Raw genomic sequence first — 22,404 nt, 5'->3', positions numbered from 1 at the left:
GTGTCCTTTTCCCTTGAGACAAACTGGGGCTGTTGGAGGTCAAGAGTGAGCAGAAACCCCTGCCCACCCAGTAGCCGGTCGGCAAGGCTCACAGCTCTGCTCCGTGTTCCTCGCTGGTCTCCTACATGGAGCCTCTTGTCCTGTCAGGACGGACATTCCTCCGCTGCGGCAGCTTTGGCGACGCACGCCTCTTCTTCCTGTCCACTTCCTGTCACAATATTCCACAGCTAGCAGCTACTAGCAGTGACTCCCAAAAAAAGGCCTGAGCCAGGATCTCTTGTTTTTCCCCGTTCCTTCCCGTGGGTATCCCAGGGCAACGCACAACAGTGGACGGACCAGCTGGGACACAGACGCACCAGCCAACAGGTTTTCATTCTGGAGTCAGAACGTTGTGTGCCGTCCTTGCCGGAGAGATGCATTCTGGCTGGGAGGGGTGTGTGTATGTGTGTGTGTGTGTGTGTGTGTTTATGAAGATCTATCTGAAGCATAAATTCTCACGTTTCCCAAAAATATAACATTGTAAAAATGAAACAAAGAATTACGTGTCTTTTTGGCCGCAAATGCTTCACATTGTATCCCACTAATGCTGTGAGACACACCCCGCAGAAACCAGCCAAGACCGGAATAACGTTCTGCACTGTGACAGAGCCCAGGTCTGCATTCGACGGTCACGGGATCCTTCATTTCAGTCTGTCTCCCCTTGAACAGCAGAGGTCTGTTTTATAAGTCAGACCACAAATGATTGGTCCCAAGAGACCGTTTGATGTCACTCCCTTGAAATGTAACAAATTAACTGAAATGTAAATGTGACTTTATCAAAAAGGTCACGGTCAGCTGTGCTGGGAGTGACATTTGTCCTTTGGCATCTTATCTCGCAACTGCACAGAGAGAAATGTCCACTAGGTGGAAGGAGTGAGTAACTGATACCCCATATGTATTCTGCCAGCACTTTACTCAAGGTATTGCACGATTACGATGTGTACTGTAAGTAGTGCACAAACAAACAGCAATCTTTTACATATCAAAATAAGAGGAACGTTAGAGCTACATATGCATAGATATAAATATCAGTAGAGTCTTTGCAAAATAACGAGAAGACACATTAAATGGCTCTTGATTTAATAAAACTCAGAAAAACGTTTTGGTTGGATATGCCAAGAATTTCTAAAAACCCCTGAAGTACATTTTTCTCCCAAAAAATTACATTTAAGCTTTCATTTCATTCTTGTAAGATTCAACCTCTGACCCCTGGGGAATTATTCCATAGATACAAGAAATAATTTCAAATGTATAATGCTGTTCATTTCCCATCTGCTTGTGCATAAATGGGTTGTCATAGAAACTGAGGCATTTCAGAAATAGCATTCCTTCAATATCTACCAGTGATCAGCATACTCTAACCCCTGGCCGTGACATTTTCAGTTGTTCGGGACAGTAATGACGGTGATAAGAACAGGCCATCCAGTCCACCTCGGCTGTACACTGTGACATTTAGTCTTCTCCGAAGCTCCTCTGTCTTTCTCTTCCGGTGTTAATCGCCTGTCAGTGTAGCTATTGCTGTTCATCAGAGCTGCACGCGACACCGTCCGTGTCTCGAATTCCACATCACATGCCGTCATAGCGTAGACAGACACGACCTTCCCAGCTCGTGGCCTGTCACTGGAGTCACGCGGCGCCGCGGCGGGCGGCTGTACCTTGTCATCACGTGACCCTAAACCCGCGATCCCGCGTCCCTCTTCACTACACCGCCATAAGGCCATAAGGGGGGGGGGGGGGGGCTCGTGTGCTGTGGAACGATATCTACATGCTACAGCACGGGCTGGCCATGGTTCTTGAAGGCCCGTGGCCGAGGTCCAACCTACGGTCTATGGGTCCAACGCACAGCTCCAAAAGAGGTGAAGAACTGTACGCAGTTTTGCGCATTTCAAATTAGCCTACATTCCACACGCCCCCTCTACTGCTCCCACTCACGCCGGGCCAAACCGGTTGCTCGATGTCTCTACGACGGCCATACATCGCAGCAGGGAAAACCGTCTAAGAAATCTACAGTTCCCACCAAAACAAAGCTTTGGCTACTGTTACACACCACTTCAGCTATGAGTGAGTGTTATGATATCTTATCTGTGTAGATTTTCATAAAAGAGATACCACACACCGAAAGCATAACAAATCAAACTGTGCTAATGTCACAGAGCACTAGCTGTTCATATTTCCTTAGTCATATTTAAAGGTTTGCGTTTATATAAACTTGAAAGGTCAGAACTACTTTGTCTCCTGCTTGTCTTAATGAGGAGGATGACATTTTGGTGCTAAAGACGATAACCATGCCTTTGATGATTTATGCAGCATCAGGACATAATTATGATGAGGATGATGACCATTAAAATCAGCCATTATTCCAGCTACTCTAGTCAGGTGAGTCTTATTCCCTTTGGACTGTAGGCCTATAAGCTCATCTGAAAAGATACCTGGTTCGGTTCATGATGCTGTAACTGGCAGACCAGGCAAGCTACCCCTGTAAAAACAGGGAGCCCTCTTCAGGCGGATTTTAAAAGAACAAGGGATTCCAGTATCACGCTGGAAATCGACCGGATCGACCTAAAGTCCGAAGGATTGTACTGGATAACGAGGCTACCGTTTGGCACGGGCCACAGGGACAAATATCTGGTGCTCGAAACTGTCACTTAAAATACACACAGAAACGAACACGCAGTACAGAACTCTAAGCTCTATTCCGAAAGTGTCTGCAACTTGTTAATTACTTGCTGATCTCCTGACTGGTTGCGCAAATATCCTCCACACACAAATCACCGCCAATAGCTTGGATCAAATATTTTCCTCTTTCCTGTTTTCTAGTAGAGAGAGAGAGAGAGAGAGAGAGAGAGAGAGAGAGAGAGAGAGAGAGAGAGAGAGAGAGAGAGAGAGAGAGAGAGAGAGAGAGAGAGAGAGAGAGAGAGAGAGAGAGAGAGAGAGAGAGAGAGAGAGAGAGAGAGAGAGAGAGAGAGAGAGAGACTTCTGGAGGCGTGTCTTATAAAACTGATGACAGATGTGCAGCCGGAATTCAGCTATTCAAGCGCAATTATCTGGCTATGCGGCTACTCGGTGGCATATTTAAGCACAGAGAACAGACGAGACGATCTCTCGCCAGTTACACATTATGGCTAAACTTCAGCAAAATACGAACGTAGAACGCATAAACATGCGTTACTCTACAGGCACTAGTAACGCTGCATCGCAGCCTTTGCAACGCTTGTAGTTATGCGCTTGCTTTACTATATTTACGGTAGCCTTAAAACTGAGGGAAATTCTGAGACCCGCCGTTGAGAACGTCATGCGAATTGTGCGTGTGGGTCGTGCAAGGGGGGCCGAGCAAGTAAAAAGTAAACACTGCGTCGATGGAAGGAGACCATCCGGGGTGCAGAAGCTGCATTTCACTCGGGTGCTCTGCGTTTAGCAACACTTCGAGGGTCAACATCGGGATTTATTCTTTACGCCCTGGAGTATGCACCGTAACAAAATAAGTCTATTTTCCGTGGATGACTTCTCGCCGCCATAAAATTTTTGGATTATTCATTAATTCAGTCTGGCTATATTTTCAGACACCACCGCTGCCTTCATTGAAGCGCGTGTTTAATGCCTGATTCTTATCATATTCTATATAACGTAGACTGCAGTCATTTTTAGACAGGTTTTGTAAATAGCACACGATTCAATTAACTTGTTTGTAAATACTGGGATTTTAAGAACGGGGTTATTTTCTTGCTCGTGTTCTTCGGTCGTCGCGGCGATACCGGCATCACGTTCGCTAGCTAGTTGTAGATAATCCGCCGGGGAGAGAAGCCGGCAACAGACGGATAAAATGACTATGTCCGTCCCGGAGAGGAACTCGGGGTCTGGGGGAAAGGAAGAGGAGAGTGAGGATGAAAGCGAAATCCTGGAGGAGAGCCCGTGCGGACGCTGGCAGAAGCGAAAGGAGCAGGTAGGTTCACCGTAGAAAATTCAGTTTTGGTTTTCCGACGTTTAGCATCTCAACAATTACGCATGCAATGAAAAAACACTAACCCTGGTTACCGCCATTGATTTGAAGTCACGTTTACTGAAGAATTTTAAAAAGCGATTGTCACGTCGGTTTCATTTAGATCAGTACCGGCTTCGAGTCTACGTTTTTCTTGCAGTAAATCAATGAATAGCGAGGGGGCGGGAAATGTAGTGAGCACTAGCCTATAATAAACAACCATTTCCAGCCTTTACGAACATGATATAATTGCTACTTTACCCATTCTAAATGGTTGACTTTTTGCGTACGATACGCAATGAATGGTAGACTTTTGCTATTTTAGTTTAAATAGCCTACGCACAGTGCTTAGGAATAGGATACGAGGTCCATCTGGTGGGCCAAACCTCGCGATTGACTGACGTGTAGTTTTCCCAGAAAAAAACCATACCTGCTAGATTTATGATCCGCGAATGTGATTGTGCACGTGATATATGGGCTGTGGGATTAACGCGTCCACAGAGCAAATAAATCCCGCGGCCTGTGTGGCCGTCTAATAAATTCAGTTGTAACGGTAACGGCTACACTGTAAGGGTGGTTACAGATAGTAGTAACTATGCGAGAGAATGGTGCGACCTTGGGCCGCTTCAGTCCCTTCACTTAATTAAGACGTCTTACATCTTGTATTTCCCTCTGTGTGGACATTGATTATCTTTCCTGATGGACATTTTTAGAAGATTTATTTAGGATAAAATTCGTTTTTTTTTTTTTTTTTTTTAATTGTTTTTAATTTTTTTTTTTTTTTGCACTGCTTTGGAAATAGGAGAGCAACAGGAGTGCTAGCCTTTTTGTTTGAACATCTTTATTGCTTAAAAAAGTATCCTCACACTAACAACACCCCAAAGTGAGTTTTGACCTGATGAACATCCAACCATTAGACATTAGACACAAATACACACCTACACCCACAAATAAAACCTAGAGATGGCTGTCACTGTTGCCAAGGAGTTGTCTCCATTACAGAAAAGACGCGGTGCTTTACCTAAATATTATCTTTCCTGGCGCACATGTCCTTCCTGCCTCTTTACGCGGGACATCTACGCTGCTGGTCTCAAGCTCAAAACCTCTGGTCTTTTTTCAGTGGTGGTGGGGATTGAGCAGCGGTCAAACCATCCATTTGTGTGATCTCATGCCAGTGTTTTGCAGTGTCCATGTTGGCACACTGTGAAACAGGAATGCATGAGACTATTGACTTCTGGATTGTGAACACGACAGTCTCCAGATTTCTGGGGTTACATGGGTGTGTGGGCATGTGATTATACCAAAATACGGGCGCTTGTTGGACCGAAAACATAAGTCTGCAGTAAGGTGTGTTGCCAACGCTGAATGTGTAGAAAGCATTCTCGCCCCACGGGTTGGTGGTGCGAATTGTGTTGGAGACAACTTTTTAGCCCTTGGACATGATACCCCAGGCCGCAGATTGTGTTGTGTTATAAAATGTACATTGGTGACAAATTGAAAAGTGTGTAGATGGGTCAGGTAGTACAGTCCTCTCCCAGAAGCCCAGTGTCTTCTGAGTACATTAGTTAAATACGTTTTTTTTTTTTTCCCCAAAAAAATTCTAAGTCCGTGTTCTAGAACTCCATTGTTTTCAATTGCCAGTTGCGATTGATACATCAGCATTGGAATGCTCAGTTAAGTGAACTTCACAATCACGTACTTGTGATCTTGCACATTAAAGGGTTAATGATCAGCAAGCAGGGACCCGAGCTGCACTCACATAAATGTGCTCCGCAAATCTCACGTTGACCCAATTTGGTGTGTGATGCTGGAAACCGCTGTCCAGTTACGGTTCTTCGGTATTGAACATAAAGTATGTCCTCAATGGGACGTTAGAGCGGTTCTTCATGGTTGTTATTTTATTTAGAATCGGTAGTTGAAGTGGGCTTTAACGGACCGGTACGCTGTACCGCGACTTGTACATTTTTGCTCTTACGAGCACCGGTACTTTTTTCCCGCGTTCCGCTACTTCTCGTAAACTGTAACATGCGCACTGTTTGTGTGCCCGTGAAGTTCTGTTTCTCTCATTCCCTCGGCAGTAACTGCATTGTAGTCCATATCCAAGGGAGGCCACCCATTGACAAGTCATAATAAAACGGACTTCATTACCCTGATGGTACCTGCTTTCTCGCTGCTTTTATGCAACGAAACCAGTTGTTTCAACAAGTTAGCTTGGCTAAAACATGGGAAGTTCCAGAACGGACCGTAACCAGACTTCTATGTTTTGCTCATTTGAGTACTGGCACCTTTTCCATTTCAAACGCTGTTCAGATTTGACCAAGTATGGTATTTCCCCCACTGCTGATGTGCAACGTGTTCACTATTCTTTGAAGCAGGTGTTATGGCTGCATCTGTATAAAATATGTAAAATAAATTCATATATAATGACTAGAGATGTAATACAGTTTGTATGTAGTAGGAAGGATACTAGCAACAGGAAGCTGGTTTGAGAGAAAAAAGAGAAAGGATCCTCTGAATATGCCCAGAATGTTAACGTCTAAATTTAGTTAGGGGGGAAATGGTCCTCTGAGGAAATGTGGGGCTTCTATTTAGGGTAACTGCCTCACCCTGTATTGGTGGCCCGTCCTGTTTCCAATGGGAACCAGAAGGGACACCTCTGTCTGAAGTAGCACTGTAGTTCCTAACCCTGTGCCTGGAGATCCACCATCTTGTAGGTTTTCATTTCAACACTAATTTGGCACACTTGATTCTACCTTTTATCAATTAGCAGCTCAGTGAGATCTATGGCTGTTGAATGAGGTGTGCTTTGTTAGGGTTGGCTGGAGTGAAAACCTATAGGACAGTAGATCACCAGGAACAGGGTTGGGAACTGCTGGTCCAAAGTTTCCATACTGTTTCCCTGGGTCAGGACCAAACATGTTCCACTGATATTTCACAATGAACCTTTATTGGAAAAAGAAAAAGGATTACGAGTTCACCTGCCCATGCCTCTATAAGTTCCTGTCTGTAAATGGACAGACATAGACATGCATACGTGTACGCACACGCACACACACACGCGCGCACACACATAGACACGTACACACAAACACGCACACATTGGAACACCTGTTTCCCATCACTGTCTGATTCAGTCCACAGTGTCACAACAAGTCGCCCGAGGCCTTGAAGTTGCAGAAGAGTTGGGCGCCTAATGCTCTGTCGGGGGAATCAAGACCTGCTCTCCGTACATCGTTCGCCGTTTTCTTCTCTAGTGTGTGGTCGGTTTGTCGTACGTGGGCGCGATTTCATTGGTCAGCAGCAGTTAATATTTGCGTGGGCGTGTATGCGTTTGTAACCGCGTGCACGGACGTTCAGGGGGGGGCTGTTTTTTCGAAGCGGCGTCCATTTGTGATTGGGCGCGCGTGGCCGAATAAGGCCATCGGGCGCGAAGGCTTTTGTCGCGCTCCGCTTCGCTGCGTCGGACGCTTCTCGACGGGTGACGTGACTGACGCTCAGCGCGAATGGGTTCTCAGCTGCTGTTGAGCTCAGCGGGTGCAGTGTGGGTGAGAGTGCTTGTGTGTGGTTTGTGGTCCAATGGGCAGGGTTCATGCTGGTAATGGGGTGGGGGGGTGTGGGGGGGTGGTTAGGGGGGCAGATGCACGTATTTCTTGGTTTGAACACAATCTGGACACCCATGTATAACACCCCAATGCCACTCAAATTCTCATTTGGAGGTGCGTAGCTGTGAACATTTTTTGCACTTGAAATTCCATTTGCAGTGTTATGGTTGCGCGTGAAGGTAATCGGAAATGTAATGTAACAAAGAACCATTTTCCCCATCTGCCCAACACATAGTTCTGTGGTTCCTGTCACCTGTATCTATCTTCGGTTGTTGTGGCCCATGATTAATTTAATAGCTAGTTTGCCCGATGCAAAATAAATGGAACGAGGACAGGTTAAATTTGCCAAAGCCAGACAACGTTTAAATCATCAGGATAATATTATAATAGAGAAATTAGGGAATTACAGGACAAGTGAGCAACAGCTCTCATTAGTCATAATTATGCTCTGTTAAATGCATTGTTTAAAAAAAGCTGGCATTAGCAATGATTAATTAATACTGATTTCGTTACAGATTTATTTTTAAAAGTGGATCGCTAATGGAAACAGAGAGAAGGGAAATCTTTGGAAACATTTGGCTAAACTACTACAATATTTAACTTTTTGTTTACTGCTAAAATAAAACCAGGTCAAGCCTGTCCATTTACACTCTCAGTACTCTCACTCATTCATCTCCTTACACTCTCTGAACTTTCACTCATTCATCTCCTTACACTCTCAGTACTCTCACTCATTCATCTCCTTACACTCTCTGAACTCTCACTCATTCATCTCCTTACACTCTGTGCTCTCACTCATGCATCTCCTTACACTCTGTGCTCTCACTCATTCATCTCCTTACACTCTCAGTGCTCTCACTCATGCATCTCCTTACACTCTCAGTACTCTCACTCATTCATCTCCTTACACTCCCAGTACTCTCACTCATTCATCTCCTTACACTCTCTGAACTCTCACTCATTCATCTCCTTACACTCTCAGTACTCTCACTCATGCATCTCCTTACACTCTCTGAACTCTCACTCATTCATCTCCTTACATTCTCAGTACTCTCACTCATTCATCTCCTTACACTCCCAGTGCTCTCACTCATTCATCTCCTTACACTTTCAGTACTCTCACTCATTCATCTCCTTACACTCTCAGTACTCTCACTCATTCATCTCCTTACACTCCCGGTACTCTCACTCATGCATCTCCTCACACTGCCAGTACTCTCACCCATTCATCTCCTTACACTCCCGGTGCTCTCACTCATTCATCTCCTTACACTCTCTGAACTCTCACTCATTCATCTCCTTACACTCTCAGTGCTCTCACTCATTCATCTCCTTACACTCCCAGTACTCTCACTCATGCATCTCCTTACACTCTCAGAACTCTCACTCATTCATCTCCTTACACTCTCTGAACTCTCACTCATTCATCTCCTTACACTGCCAGTACTCTCACTCATTCATCTCCTTACACTCTCAGTACTCTCACTCATTCATCTCCTTACACTCCCGGTACTCTCACTCATGCATCTCCTCACACTGCCAGTACTCTCACTCATTCATCTCCTTACACTCCCGGTACTCTCACTTATTCATCTCCTTACACTGCCAGTACTCTCACTCATTCATCTCCTTACACTGCCAGTACTCTCACTCATTCATCTCCTTACACTTTCAGTACTCTCACTCATGCATCTCCTCGCACTCTCAGTGCTCTCACTCATGCATCTCCTCACACTCCCAGTACTCTCACTCATTCATCTCCTTACACTCTCGGTACTCTCACTCATTCATCTCCTTACACTGCCAGTACTCTCACTCATTCATCTCCTTACACTCTCAGTACTCTCACTCATTCATCTCCTTACACTCCCGGTACTCTCACTTATTCATCTCCTTACACTGCCAGTACTCTCACTCATTCATCTCCTTACACTGCCAGTACTCTCACTCATTCATCTCCTTACACTTTCAGTACTCTCACTCATGCATCTCCTCGCACTCTCAGTGCTCTCACTCATGCATCTCCTCACACTCCCAGTACTCTCACTCATTCATCTCCTTACACTCTCGGTACTCTCACTCATTCATCTCCTTACACTGCCAGTACTCTCACTCATTCATCTCCTTACACTCTCAGTACTCTCACTCATTCATCTCCTTACACTCCCGGTACTCTCACTCATTCATCTCCTTACACTCTCAGTACTCTCACTCATGCATCTCCTTACACTCCCAGTACTCTCACTCATGCATCTCCTCACACTGCCAGTGTTTGTACAGTAGAATTATGTTGAAACCTGTTAACCCAATGTTGAGACTGGATATTGTGAATGAAAGGCAGATCGCGGAAGACGAACCGGTTTCACCACATTTCTCGAAGGCGAGAGACTACCGGTCCATCACTTTGACAACATTAGCAAGACCGGCGCCGCAGAAAGAGCTGAATCTGTGAGGCGCAAGGTTTCATAACTGTCCTCCTGCACAAGCCTCGTCCTGCGCGGGCCCTTTGCCCTGTTGGTGGTTTGGTCGGTTTGTCAAAACGGTGCGCGTTGGAACCAACATGGCTGCCATTTCTGTTCTGTCAGTGCTAGATTGGTTTACATTAGTTAACTGTATTTTATGTTATTAATGTAGGGTTTATGTGACGTGAAATCCAGCAATGGAGGGTATTGGATGCACATTTAAAGAACTTCACGCCCCCCCCCCCCCCTTCATTTTGGTCTAGTTTGGCCTGATGAAAGAAAATTGGGAGGAACTGAATTTTCTTCATATAAACTGCAGGCGGGCAAGGCCAGTGGAATTCACAGAGGAAATTAAGAGATCACAACACACCACATGGCGGGGGGGGGGGGGGGGGGCTGTTATTTTCGGTGCAGCTGCTTTTGGTCTGTTTGTGTCTTTCTAAAGTGTATCACGGATCGCATCCGCGTTTGGGCCCTTGGGAGAGTGGAGTTCTGACCTCAGTGGCGACGGTTCAGAGCCGCGATCAATTACCGGTAACTCGATTGAAAATGGACTCCATGCCCCCAATGCAGTTAACTCATTATCCAAATGTGCTCCGATTTACCGGATCCTCCAGATGTTTGTGCCTCTGTGTCTTTTTTTTTGTGTGGGAGGGGCCTCTCGCTTTTGTCGATGCTGCTTGGCGTTTGGGATGGAGCAGCGGGCCGAACATGGCGTGTTCTGTGCTCCCCAGAGGTGCAGAATAGCAAGCGATCAGCTATGCATGACGTCCCCCCCCCTCAACCCCCCCCTTAAAAAAAAAGAACAGGGTGTTTCTGTTCGCTGGGAGGTTTATCTCTCCAGCACTCCTGTGGCCACCTCTTCATTGTTTTCTTTTGTATTTTTGAAAAAAAATTTTGAGCACATTCTTTCCCCAGAGGTGATGAGATTTCCCACTGAGCCCTGTCTTCTGAGGACATAATTGCTGCTGCTGAACTGAGGCTGTGTAGTGATGATGAGTGAAGGGTGCCTCCTAAAATCCCTCCCCCCCCCTCCCCCAGACACACTCCCCATATACACACAGAAGCCTGGTTGTCTCTCAGTCACGTCAAGATACAAGGGAGAGAGAAAAGGCAGAAGCGATGTTTTGCGCTTTTTGTCCTAGCAGCTTGCCGTAGATTCCATGACAGGCGCTCTACGCTACGGCGCATAAGAGGATTAAACCTGTGTCATGGACCCTTTCTAAAGATGTGAAGGGGATTGTACGTCTGGGTATGTCAAGATAAACAGCATTACTGGAGAAGATTTGCATAGCAATACCCAGCTATGAGCCAGATATGTCTGATGCAAGGTTGAGTGTAGATGCTGATGAGTTTTCCTCCTTAACTTCTGGAAAGACTCCATCTCCCACGTTCCATTGCAGTCACTTCCGAGTGAGCCTATTGGAGAGGGGAGTACAGAGCGCCCTGTGGCTGTCTATTGGTCATCATTTTGCAAAGGGGCAGCTCCCCTCTCTGTGATTGGGCTGAAGCAAGGTCAAGGTAAGGCTAGGTATTGCTTAAAAGTCATCTGGTGGCTGGCAAATTCTGTTGGCAGAGAAATTCTGTCTGAAAAAGTTTCAAGGATTGTTGGGTAATGGGCAGTCTGGGGTAGATTCACAGGCTTAATTGGGACCATATCCAGCAGGACACGAGTAATATATTTTTATTGTGGTTGGAGTTAAATAAAAATAAATATGGAATTGAATTCATTTCTGATTTCAATGTCAAGGGATTAAAATTTTTTTTTAAAAAGACTCAAATTTGGATATTAATTTGATCCACTGAATATTTCCTGTTTGGGTAATGAGCAGTTTACAGCCAGAGACACTGTTTATGCATCGCTTGTTTTTTTCAGTCATTTCAAACTAGCTGTCAGAGGATACTATAACAGAATAGGGTCATTTGCTTGAAAATATGAGCTGTGTTTTTTGTTGTTGTTTTTTTTTGTAACATTCCATCAGTCGTTTCCCCTTCACTTTTGACACAAGCCGATTGTTTCCGGTTCCACCACACTCCACACCGCTGTGGAAATCCCCCGGGTTCCTGTTTGATTTTGGTGAACATTGCATCTCATTACATTACATTATAGGCATTTAGCAGACGCTCTTATCCAGAGCGACGTACAACAAGTGCATAGGTTCATGATGTAGAGGTGCAAAAGAAACACTAGAGTGAAGTAAGGATCGTAGTGCCAGAAGTGACCACATCGATCAGGACTCCAACCCTGTAGAGTAAGCTTGTTCAGCAAGCAAGACTCCTACCAAGTACAAACTATCACTGGAATCACACCTAATCAAACAAAAAACAATCCTGCCAGATACACTAACATAATCATTATCCTAACTAGGTATGGGCTCAAGTGTACTTTCTCCACCATACAGGTGCATACACACACACACACACACACACACAGGCACGCACGCACACACGCACACACACATGCACACGCACACGCACACACACACACACACACACAGGTGTATGTTGCTCTTTACAGAGCTGGCTGGAAGAGCCGTTCAGTAGCTGGACGTCTGCTGGACGATTATGCAGACGTCAGGGCCGGGTCTTGGAGCCGCAGCTGCTCTGTTAATAAAGAAAGCCTCTGACAGCCCCGGCTGAACATTGAGGATGGCCGCGTGCCAGACTGGCCCTGGCAACCCAGAGAACTCACTCAGACCTGCCTGTGCTGTTTTTTTTTAAAGCCAGTCATGCGCTTATCATCGTTTCTGGCACTTTGCTCTCTGTATTATGACAGCATGAGCCCCTGTCTTAGATGCAGCGGCACAAAACTCTTTAAGGTGTGAGATCGCAAATGTGCGATTAGAATGTTCTTATCTGAACATTCTAATGCCGATGTAACAATCACTACTGGTAACTGGGAAAGCAATGGAGTTCTAGAGCACTGACTTATAATTTTGAAAGAAAAAAAAAAAACATTCCAAAAATCTGCATTCTGCCTCTACAGCAGTGGAGTTTGAGAAAGACGAGTCACGTTGAGAATCCTCTCATTTATATGATGAAGAATAATAAGTGTCTTTATCATGCAATATCAGTTTTGGTAAAAAATGTGAAAAGGCTAGGGGTTTTATTCACTAATGATGTATTTACCGAATTCCCAGAGAGGAAATTGCCAAGAACAAAACAACAAAAGCATAAAAAACCACATTAAAAAAACAGCGCAATAACATTGAAATCAATTCAGGGGCCAGGCTGTCCACACCATTGACCAGTAAGTCAGACTCAGCTCGTTACCAATTTAAGCTGCATTTTTGCAGTGCTGCTCTTAGTGCTAGATTTTTTTTTGGAGAGGCCGATTCGCCATATTTAAAATGTCTGGTTGTAAATTATTTAGACGGCCCCTCTGCTGGATTATGGAAACACGATGCCCAAGGCCTGTTCGGCATGAGGACTGCCGGCCATCTGGGGTGACCGAACGACCGCGTAGCTGCGTCACGACATGGCCGCCCCCGTCAGAAACGATTCTATTTCGGCCGTTGTCTTGTCTGAATGCCCGGAGCCCTCCTCCCCCTGAGGTCGTGGGGGTCAGTTACATTTCTGAAGCGCTTGTGACCTCACTTCCTGTCACGGCTCAGAGTGCATGCGGACATATATGTGTTGTATCCCTAGGGGTCTCTGAAGGGACATTAAAGAAATCAGACGTGGAAAATCCAGGTTCAGAAAAAGTAAAAGTCCTCCCCAGGATTTTGTTCCAGTTGCATGGATTTTTGACAGCTCTTTAGCCAGGAGGTAGAGCTAATTACTGAAGCCAGTTCATGGGTGGAAGAAAACAGATGGGCAGACTTACTTTCTGACCCCTGGACTTTCCACCTCTTGAAATATGCACTTCATGATGATATTTATCAGGCACAAATAGTATTTAAACAGCCTTTGTACAGAGGCTGTAGCTCTCTGGCCTCTTAAAAATTGTGCTGAAGTATCTTCTGAGCCTATAAATGTGAGTCTTGTTCAGAATGACGATGTAGTTTTTTGGAGCTGAGTGAGGAGATTCTTTTTTTTTTTTGGTAAATTCATTCTGTTACAGTAATCTCTTTATACTGATGAAAAACTCTTGACTGAAGATGGGCGTGCATCATTAACTGAAGGAAGGTTGTTTTCCAGTCTTAAAAAATACAGTCACAATGTCCAAATAAGCATGTATGCCACATTTAAAGCTAAAACCGCACTCCACCCTCTGGTACTTTAAATATTTCTCTAAATGCTCCGTACTTACTAGTGGAAAATGATGATACCATAATTTTCAATAATAAGTGTTTGTACTGTACAGTATATGGCTTAAAATTGAAGATGGTGCTGCGTTTAGTGAAATTATTGTTTACAGTATGACAATGGTTCATATGTTTGGCTGTAATTGTACACTATATGGCTTTTTATCACATCAGTTTTCTTTTGGTCCATTTGGCTAAACGTTCTGACGGTTTTTGGAAGTTTGTTTTGTCAAAGACTCTGCCATGAGGTCATAGATGCCCACACTTACTCTAGATGGTTCCTCTGGGTTCATGGTCATGTATATACTACTTAAGATTGCCTAGGGTATTCCAGCAGAGTTTTCCCCTTGTTGAAACATCATGCTTTAAAGACATGAAAAGTCCCTTGACTTGTGTAGGGAAATATTACTTTGTGACGATGACTTTCATAGGTATGGACAGAATATAGTGGAAGGAGTTTTTGGCCTAACAGTTTTTTTTTCTTTAGCGGGAATAAAAAAAAGCATAATGTTCATCTCATAATCTGCTCTTGTTACCTCTGATAGTGGAGAGAAGAGCATATAGATGGACGTCTCCCCCGTCCATGTGTAGATTATTATTGGAGAGTATTGATGTTCTCACAACCCTCTCTAACCTTACAAGTACTTTATCCCCGGTCCCTAAGTTTTCAGCCCGGGAGCCTGAGAAAAACCAAAGTTTGACGCTCCCTCAGCGACTGTTTTTTGGCCCTTCTGGCCCCTCATGGGCCCCTGCTGGGCCGACAAGTCTTCCAAATCCTGCCGGGGGGTGTCTGGAGCGCAGATCAATCCCTCCACAGGACCGACCTCCTGGCCAGTCACACACACGCACACCCCCACACGGGACTGTGACTGTTCCGCTGCATCGAAAGGGAACTTTTGCTTCCGTCTCTTCCTGTTCTTCTTGTGGTGCGGGCGACTGTTTCAAATGACTGTGGGGGTTCCGTTCATGCAACGCTGCGTTTTTTTTTTTTTCAGTTGTACGTGGCCTCGTCGATTGCATCAGCCGAAATCGAGTTGCTTAAGCGTTTCTGGGAAGCAGGAGGACGGGACGTGAGGCGCAGTCCGTACGCCGCCAAATCCCCAGCCGCGTACGATTGGGGAAACACCGTCGCGCGGTTTCCTCCGTGCCCGGTTCATCTGCGTCTGCTTCGTCATTTCATAATGCCGCGGAGCGGAATAATGGAAAAGCCGTTCGCGTCTGGCCTTCATCCAGGCTTCTGAGTGGGATTTCGTGTAGGCCGTAAAACTTTTTATCATTCTCTCCCCCCCCCCACCCCCCCCCCCCCCCCCCGCTCGCCACCGTTTATGTTTTGTTGGGTTTTTCCTGCGAAGATTAAAAAGTGTGGTGAACTGGGCTGATGAGCGTGAGCTGTTTTTTGTGTGTCTGGTGGCAAATCTGGGCCATACAAGTGTGCCAGTGGCGTTGGTCGACTGTGGCTGGCATTGTGTACGGAGAGGAGGTTTCATTTGGGCGCAGTGACAGCGTGTCACACACTCTCTAACAAGCGGGAACCAGCAGTTTGCCTGTTGAGCCGCTCGTGTGGTCTTCCTCCGACTCCTGTCTGTTTCAGCTGGACTTTGTGGGTAAGATAATGACATCACAGTGCGGCTGACATCACGTGCTTCGGAGGAGAACACGCGCTTGCCGATGTCATAGATTTCCGGCAAAGGGCACTGCAGAATACCATTTGGCACTTCAAATTGGGGGGAAAGGATGTTTTATCTGCATGAATTCTACACCTTGATGGCTTGTCATCGCCCTGTGATGATATGAAATCCTGACTTCATCGACCCTTCTGGGGAGGAAAAAAAATGGAGAAAAAGGACAAGGTGGTCACACAGCACCGGTTTTGTGGGGCCCACTCAAAGTCGAACGTCACCGGTAAATCACGGGAGTGAGGCTGCGGGGGGCTCGATTGATTATTCCTCCCGGTAATTAGGGCGCATATCGATTAGCCTGGCCATCTGTCAGTTTCCACTCTGTCAAGCTGAGATGTAGCCTAAGAGCTGCTGAGTATGCTCTGCTGTTAAACCAGACAACAAAAAAAAAGAAAACGAATCGGGCTTACTCGAGGCCCTCATTACCGACCGGCTGCTTCCCGAAGCTTAATCCCTTGAAAAGCCCAAACGTTTCACTTTGCTCATGCTCAAATCGAGCTCTTAAACCGACCATGCGGACAGAGACAGTTTCACATATTCGGACATTTTTGAATCCAAATTCAAGGAAATTGGGGTCTAGTTGTCACTTCCTGCATTTTATGTTTGATGTATTTTTGCGTACATACTGTTCTAATAAAGCACGGAAAATCAACAATTTGATACGTGAAGCTTGACCATTGGGGTATGTCATGTGCCTGTTCCATCATTTGGGCAACGCTCAGTGTAAAGATTATATTACAAGTAAAATATGCAACTCCGTGAAATGGCTAGCAAGCGGCCAATTTTGTGGTATTTTTGTGCCATTTCACTGGCAAGTCAAAGTGGGTCCCAGGGAATGCCTCCAAGTATCCGGTGAAACCCAGTACTGCCCTCGGACTCCAGGAAGCATCTGAAGAATTTGGGGTTGAGAAGGCTGATCCAAGATCAGCTGTTGAAGGGCCTAATCCTGACCCCCAGAGTTTTTTGTGTAAAAGGAAGGCACACAAAGGCCTTGTCTGTTTGGACTGATAAGTCAGCAGTCGAGGCTTCATTTAAGCCAAGATAAGCTCCCTTCCTTTGCCAAGGACTAGCGCTGCACCCCGCCCCCCCCCCCCAAAAAAAAAGAAACAAAAAAAACATAGCAAACATGGGTCAGACTATATTTTGTGACCCAGTAAAAGGTTGAGTCAGCTGTTTTGTTATTTCTGTTCCTGTATTCTAGATTTTTATATGTGGTTTATAGGGGAGGTTGAAGGTACTGTAACAGGAGGTCTGGAAGTCAAAATTGCAGCTGTTGTTTTAGTTTTTTTTGTTTTGTTTTTTTGAGAATGATCTTGGCTTCAGTTTTAGTTTTTTTTTTTTTTTTTTTTTTGGAGTGACAGAAAGTCCAATTCTGATACCGTAGTCCATGGCCCTGGAATAAAACCGTTGGTTATTTTGCTCGTTTGCTGATTGGTTCGTTGTTGAAAGGAGCTGTGGCCTCACGGGGCAGGTGGACGCTTTGCATCATGGGTAAGGAGCTGGGCTTGCAACTCCAAGGTCGCAGATTTTATTCCCAGGCGTGTCAGTGCAGTTTGTGCCCTTGAGGTTCCTAACCTAAATTTCTCCAGTAAACAGATGGCTGTGTAAATGGGTTGTATATAAAGAATGTAAGCTGTGTGTGAATCACTCTGGATACGAGCGTCTGCTAAAGCTGCCTTAAATGTAAATTAAAAAATATAAGTGTTCTGACCCTGGATCAGTTTGGGTTTTGGTTTATGTCCTAAAGCATGTGATGCCCAAGGCTGCAGTAAATTCCAGCAGGCAGCATATAAATAATTTATAGGCATTATACTGAGGTTTGTACCAGTAAGGAGTGAAAGATATTACATTAAAAAATATGCATTTTTCCAGCATATTGTGATTATGTGCACCCTGTGAGTTGTGAAAGGCCAGCTTTTAATTTAAAAGAACCTTAAATTAAAAAATAAAGTGTATAATTAGAAAGCCGTCTCGTGCAGACCGCATCTTCGAACATTCAAGCATGTAAAAACGGCAGCTGGCATTTTTTTTTTTTTGACCTTGTTGGCCTCGTTGTTTTCGGAGTGCAGCATTTGCCTAACTGAATTTTGCCCCACCCCGGCTGTGTCATATCCCAAAGCCATAATGCCGATCACAGGCCCCCGCGCCGCCACCGTTTCCTGCGTTTGCATTTGGGGGGGGGGAGGCCACGGTTTGTCACCGTAGCCTCATGGTCTATTTCGGCGCGCTCGTCGCGTCATGTAGGCCCGCCCCTTTAAGCCCTTCCGGGGGGGGGCTGAACGGTTGGAAAGGAACGCGAGACGTTCGCTCTCTCGCTCGCTCGCTCGCTCTTCCCCTCTCTCTCCGGGAAGTCTGGAGCTGATCCATGGGCAACCCAGAACCCAGGCGTCTGGTTCCCTTCTCTCACCTTTTCGCGTGGTCCGGCTGAGAGCAGACAGGTGATGGTTCTCAGGGGTTGGAGGGGTCGTTGCAGTGAGGGGGGAGCCTTGCCCATTTCGGGATGGCTTCGGAGTACAGGAACAGAAATAACAAAAACAGCGGATTCAACCTTTTACTGGGTCACATAATATTGTCTGACCCATGTTTGCTATCTCTTTTTTTTTGGGGTGGGTGGGGGATGGGGGTGGGGGTGGGGTCGGGGCGCTGCTGATGATAAGATTGTTGTTTAACAGCTGGGTCCTCGGTGCCTCATCTTCGCGGTTTTGGTCGTCGTCGCGATAAGACCGGTGACTGCTCGGTGTGAAGGCGTGGTGCCTCTGACTCTGTGCATGTGTCAGACCACATGATGTAGGCCACGTCATGCCACTAACATTAGGGTCCAAAATTAGTTTGCTGGCACAGATCGTTGAGGTGTGAGGATTACGCACCTGTGCAGTGGAAAGACTGAACTCATTCAGCTTGTGGAACCTGAGCTAAAGTATCTTTATTCTGTTTAGAGGTGTCCTGTATCGCATCAGCGAGGAAGAAAGAGCAAAAAGATATTTAGATGCTCCACAGGCTCGGGTGAAAATACCTTGTATAGTTCCTGTAGAATGGAAATCAAGATTTGTTTGTTTTAAAATATTATCCTTGGTTCTCCATGTCAGTGTACCTGCCTGGACATTTGCAAGTCCTTGTAAACCTTCAAGGGCTTGTGACAAATTCATTTTCAGCCTTTTCAGAAGTAGTAAATTTGAGTCACTCCTGTAGCTGTCTGGAATATTAGCTTCTGAGAACCATGCCCTTTTCACACAGAGGTTCAACACAGAGCCCAACTCCCTTTTCAGGGGCAGAAATTTAAATTTGATGTCCATCATAGACTTTAAGATATTCATCTTAACTTTAGCCGAGAACAGTGCTGATACTGTAAAAGTCTACGTCAGTAAATATTTTGGATAAAGGACGGGCTAGATACCTGATTGCAGTGGTGGCTTTTAACCCTTTGCAGAGTAGGTTTTTCGGAATCTTTTTTTTTTTTTTCTCTAAAAATCTTAAGGCAGTGTTCTAGAACTCCATTGCTTTAAATTACCAGTAGTGATCGTTTCATCATGAATAGAATGTTCGGTCAAGAACGTTCTAATCGCATATTCATGATCGTTACACGGTAAAGGGTAAAAACAAATGGGGCCCTTGCACCACTCCAATGCCATTCAGATTTAGTAGGGTACCTGCTCTCAGGTGGTTGGTTGCCGTGGAGATGCTGTCCTCCTGGCACGAAGCGTTTGCAGATGTTGTTTCTTTCCCAGAATGCACTGCTACCCTCTCTGCATGAGGCCTGTTAATTAGCCCAACATCAGATGCCTCACACACCACGCCAAGAACATTCCGATAAAAAAAACTTGCTCTGCTGTCTTATAATAGAAACTCCTAGGCTGGGTTAATGTTGTGCAGTACACAGTAGCAATCGGCCAACTCTTAGACTGAAGATGCTCTTGCACGGGTGCTAAAGTTAAGTGGTTTTAGATGGGAGTTATGATACATAGATGCTTCCGAAATGCAAGGCTTGCTCTGCGCTAACGAACGAGAGCATCCAGTTGTTTTCTTAATCTTTCACATCTGATTCAGATTGAGTAATGTGTTTTGGCTCTTGGTCATCATCAGGGCAGCAGGTGCAGCGGACTGCAAGGAGGATTTGTGTGTTTGGTAATTACAACATGTGTAAATAACATTAAAGGAAATGTCAGTTAGCGTATCTATAAAATGAACTATGTAATCTCAAAAAAGGAACCATGTGATGCAATTTGTCAGCAGGTCAACTAGACTGTGATTTATAGTGGTGTCCAAGCTGTAAAATAATTTATGAATATTGATTAGAGAAACAACTGGTGCAGAACCTCATTTTTTGCATGTTGAACATTTTATGGATAATTTGTGATTGATTAATTCATAATAGTGTGAATATAGTTATAAATTCTCTATTTCTCTGTGATAAAGGTGTTGTCCCGCTATTGTGTGCTTACTTGGAGTGCACAGCCATTATTTGCTTAACCACTTTGAGCTGTTCTAAGCTCTTCCGTTTTCATAATAGTCTTAGTGACCCAAAGAACTTAACTGAAGGAACTCCATAAGCATAAGCATACCAGTGTAATTGTGTTCAGAAATAATGACGATGGTGTAGCCCTGAATTAGGGGTAGAAGGAGTCTTATAGAATGGTGTGTTGTCATCAGAATTCGGTACGGCCATTGCGTCGGCCATTTTGGATGGAGGGAAGTGGGAATAAAGCCCTGTGAAGAACAGTGTAGATCAGGACCAGGAGCTGCACCATAGCTCTTTACTTAGAACCGGGTCAGGGCCAGGAGCTGCACCATAGCTCTTTACTTAGAACCGGGTCAGGGCCAGGAGCTGCACCATAGCTCTTTACTTAGAACCGGGTCAGGGCCAGGAGCTGCACCATAACTCTCTACTTAGAACCAGGTCAGGACCAGGAGCTGCACCATAACTCTCTACTTAGAACCGGGTCAGGGCCGGGAGCTGCACCATAACTCTCTACTTAGAACCGGGTCAGGGCCGGGAGCTGCACCATAACCCTCTACTTAGAACCGGGTCAGGACCAGGAGCTGCACCATAACCCTCTACTTAGAACCGGGTTTCCCTAACTGCCACAATCTTCTTAATGGCAGATTCGCCTGCATTTCCAATGAAAAAAAGAAACAAAACCCTTGGTGTTGCCTGACAGGTATTCAAATATGGAATCAAAATTACTGGTGTGTACGCTAGCCAATGTTAGGTTTGATAACGGGAGGGGAAATAATGTGCTTTTTGCATCTCACGCCCTCCCACAGTGTGGGAAGCATTTATCGAAAACGGCTGATATCTGTATTGACCTACCGTAAGTGCTGTTGATCGGATCGTATTTCACTCTTCCGTAAGACCTTAGGAGTTCTGGACTGTGTTGGGTGGCTTTGTTCCACTCTGCTAGCCTCCCAGTAGTCCCACTGCTAGCATTTTTACTGTTTGGCGTGTGCCTGCAACCTAATGCTGCACTCCATTTAAACCACCAGGAACTGGCAATGCAGTGAGCAGTGAAAAAAGCCTCACCAGGAACAAAGTCTGCCACAGATGTTTTATTTAACAGAGAGTGTTTGGCTTTAGGCAGAATCAGCACAAACCCGATGCAACAAGGCTCTCATTAAGAACCGGTGTGAATCATGCTCTGACTCAGCCTGAAACTCCCTCACATTTCAGAGACCACGCACCAGGCTTAAATGGCTCCATTGTGTTTTTGGGGAAAAAAGACCTGGCTGAAGGGGGTCTTCTCCTCCAGGTCCATCCCCTGCCAGCAGCACAGAGGTGTGAGTGACGGTCCCCGAAAATGGGCCAGCGGGTAGCCTGGCTGTCCCCCCACCATCCACCCCCCCCCCCCCACTCATCTCAGGAATGCTTTTCCAAAGATGTTAACACACAGCCAGAGATTGTGCTGCTTAAAGTGTCTAAATGACTTGAGGATCACATTAGTCAGGGGTTGGGGCTCTGGGGGAGGAGGTGGGGGGTGGGGGGGGGATGATTTAATAATTATCCTTTTTCTTCAGCAGCGCTGTGAAGTGCTAAATTAATTCATTGTCGATAACGCCATCCCTCCTCGCCAAGAACAATGCAGCGCCTTCACGTTTTAAAAGGTGCCCAAGCTATTATCTCTGGAATATGCCAGTGCTTTACCGTACAACTGTAATTAAAGCTCAAATTTTCTGCAAAGAGCTTGAAATAGCTTCAGGTTTTGTGGGGGAAAAGAAAGCGGCTGAAAATATGAAAGTTTAACGCCGGGGAAGTGTTGAATCGGAAAGTTCCTGCACATGACAGATGTTTGCTTGTTCCATGCTGACTATTTTTGTGAGGGATGCATTAAAATGGCTGTTTGCTCCTGGCACACTCTTCCATGTAGGTAGTATAGTACCCCCCACACACACACGCACACACACAAA

The 22,404-nt window shown here is 45.5% G+C and overlaps 1 protein-coding gene across 2 annotated transcripts in view; it reads left to right on the top strand.

Annotated features, from left to right (window-relative positions):
* The first annotated feature begins 3,058 nt into the window (after positions 1-3,058).
* Positions 3,059-22,404, top strand: part of nrbp2a (nuclear receptor binding protein 2a) — a 59,641-nt gene continuing 40,295 nt past the window's right edge. Inside the window, exon 1 of one of the 2 annotated variants that reach the window (XM_035429798.1) lies at positions 3,059-3,979. In XM_035429798.1, the coding sequence (XP_035285689.1) occupies positions 3,860-3,979 (120 nt within the window). In that variant the 5' untranslated portion in view covers positions 3,059-3,859. The remainder of the gene's footprint in view (positions 3,980-22,404) is intronic. The other variant, XM_035429797.1, reaches the window with a different exon arrangement.

Source organism: Anguilla anguilla, chromosome 8, assembly GCF_013347855.1.
Source record: "Anguilla anguilla isolate fAngAng1 chromosome 8, fAngAng1.pri, whole genome shotgun sequence".
In the NCBI taxonomy this organism is placed as follows: domain Eukaryota; kingdom Metazoa; phylum Chordata; class Actinopteri; order Anguilliformes; family Anguillidae; genus Anguilla; species Anguilla anguilla.
The sequence above is the reverse complement of the archived record's forward strand: the minus strand, read 5'-3'. Positions and strand labels throughout refer to the sequence as shown.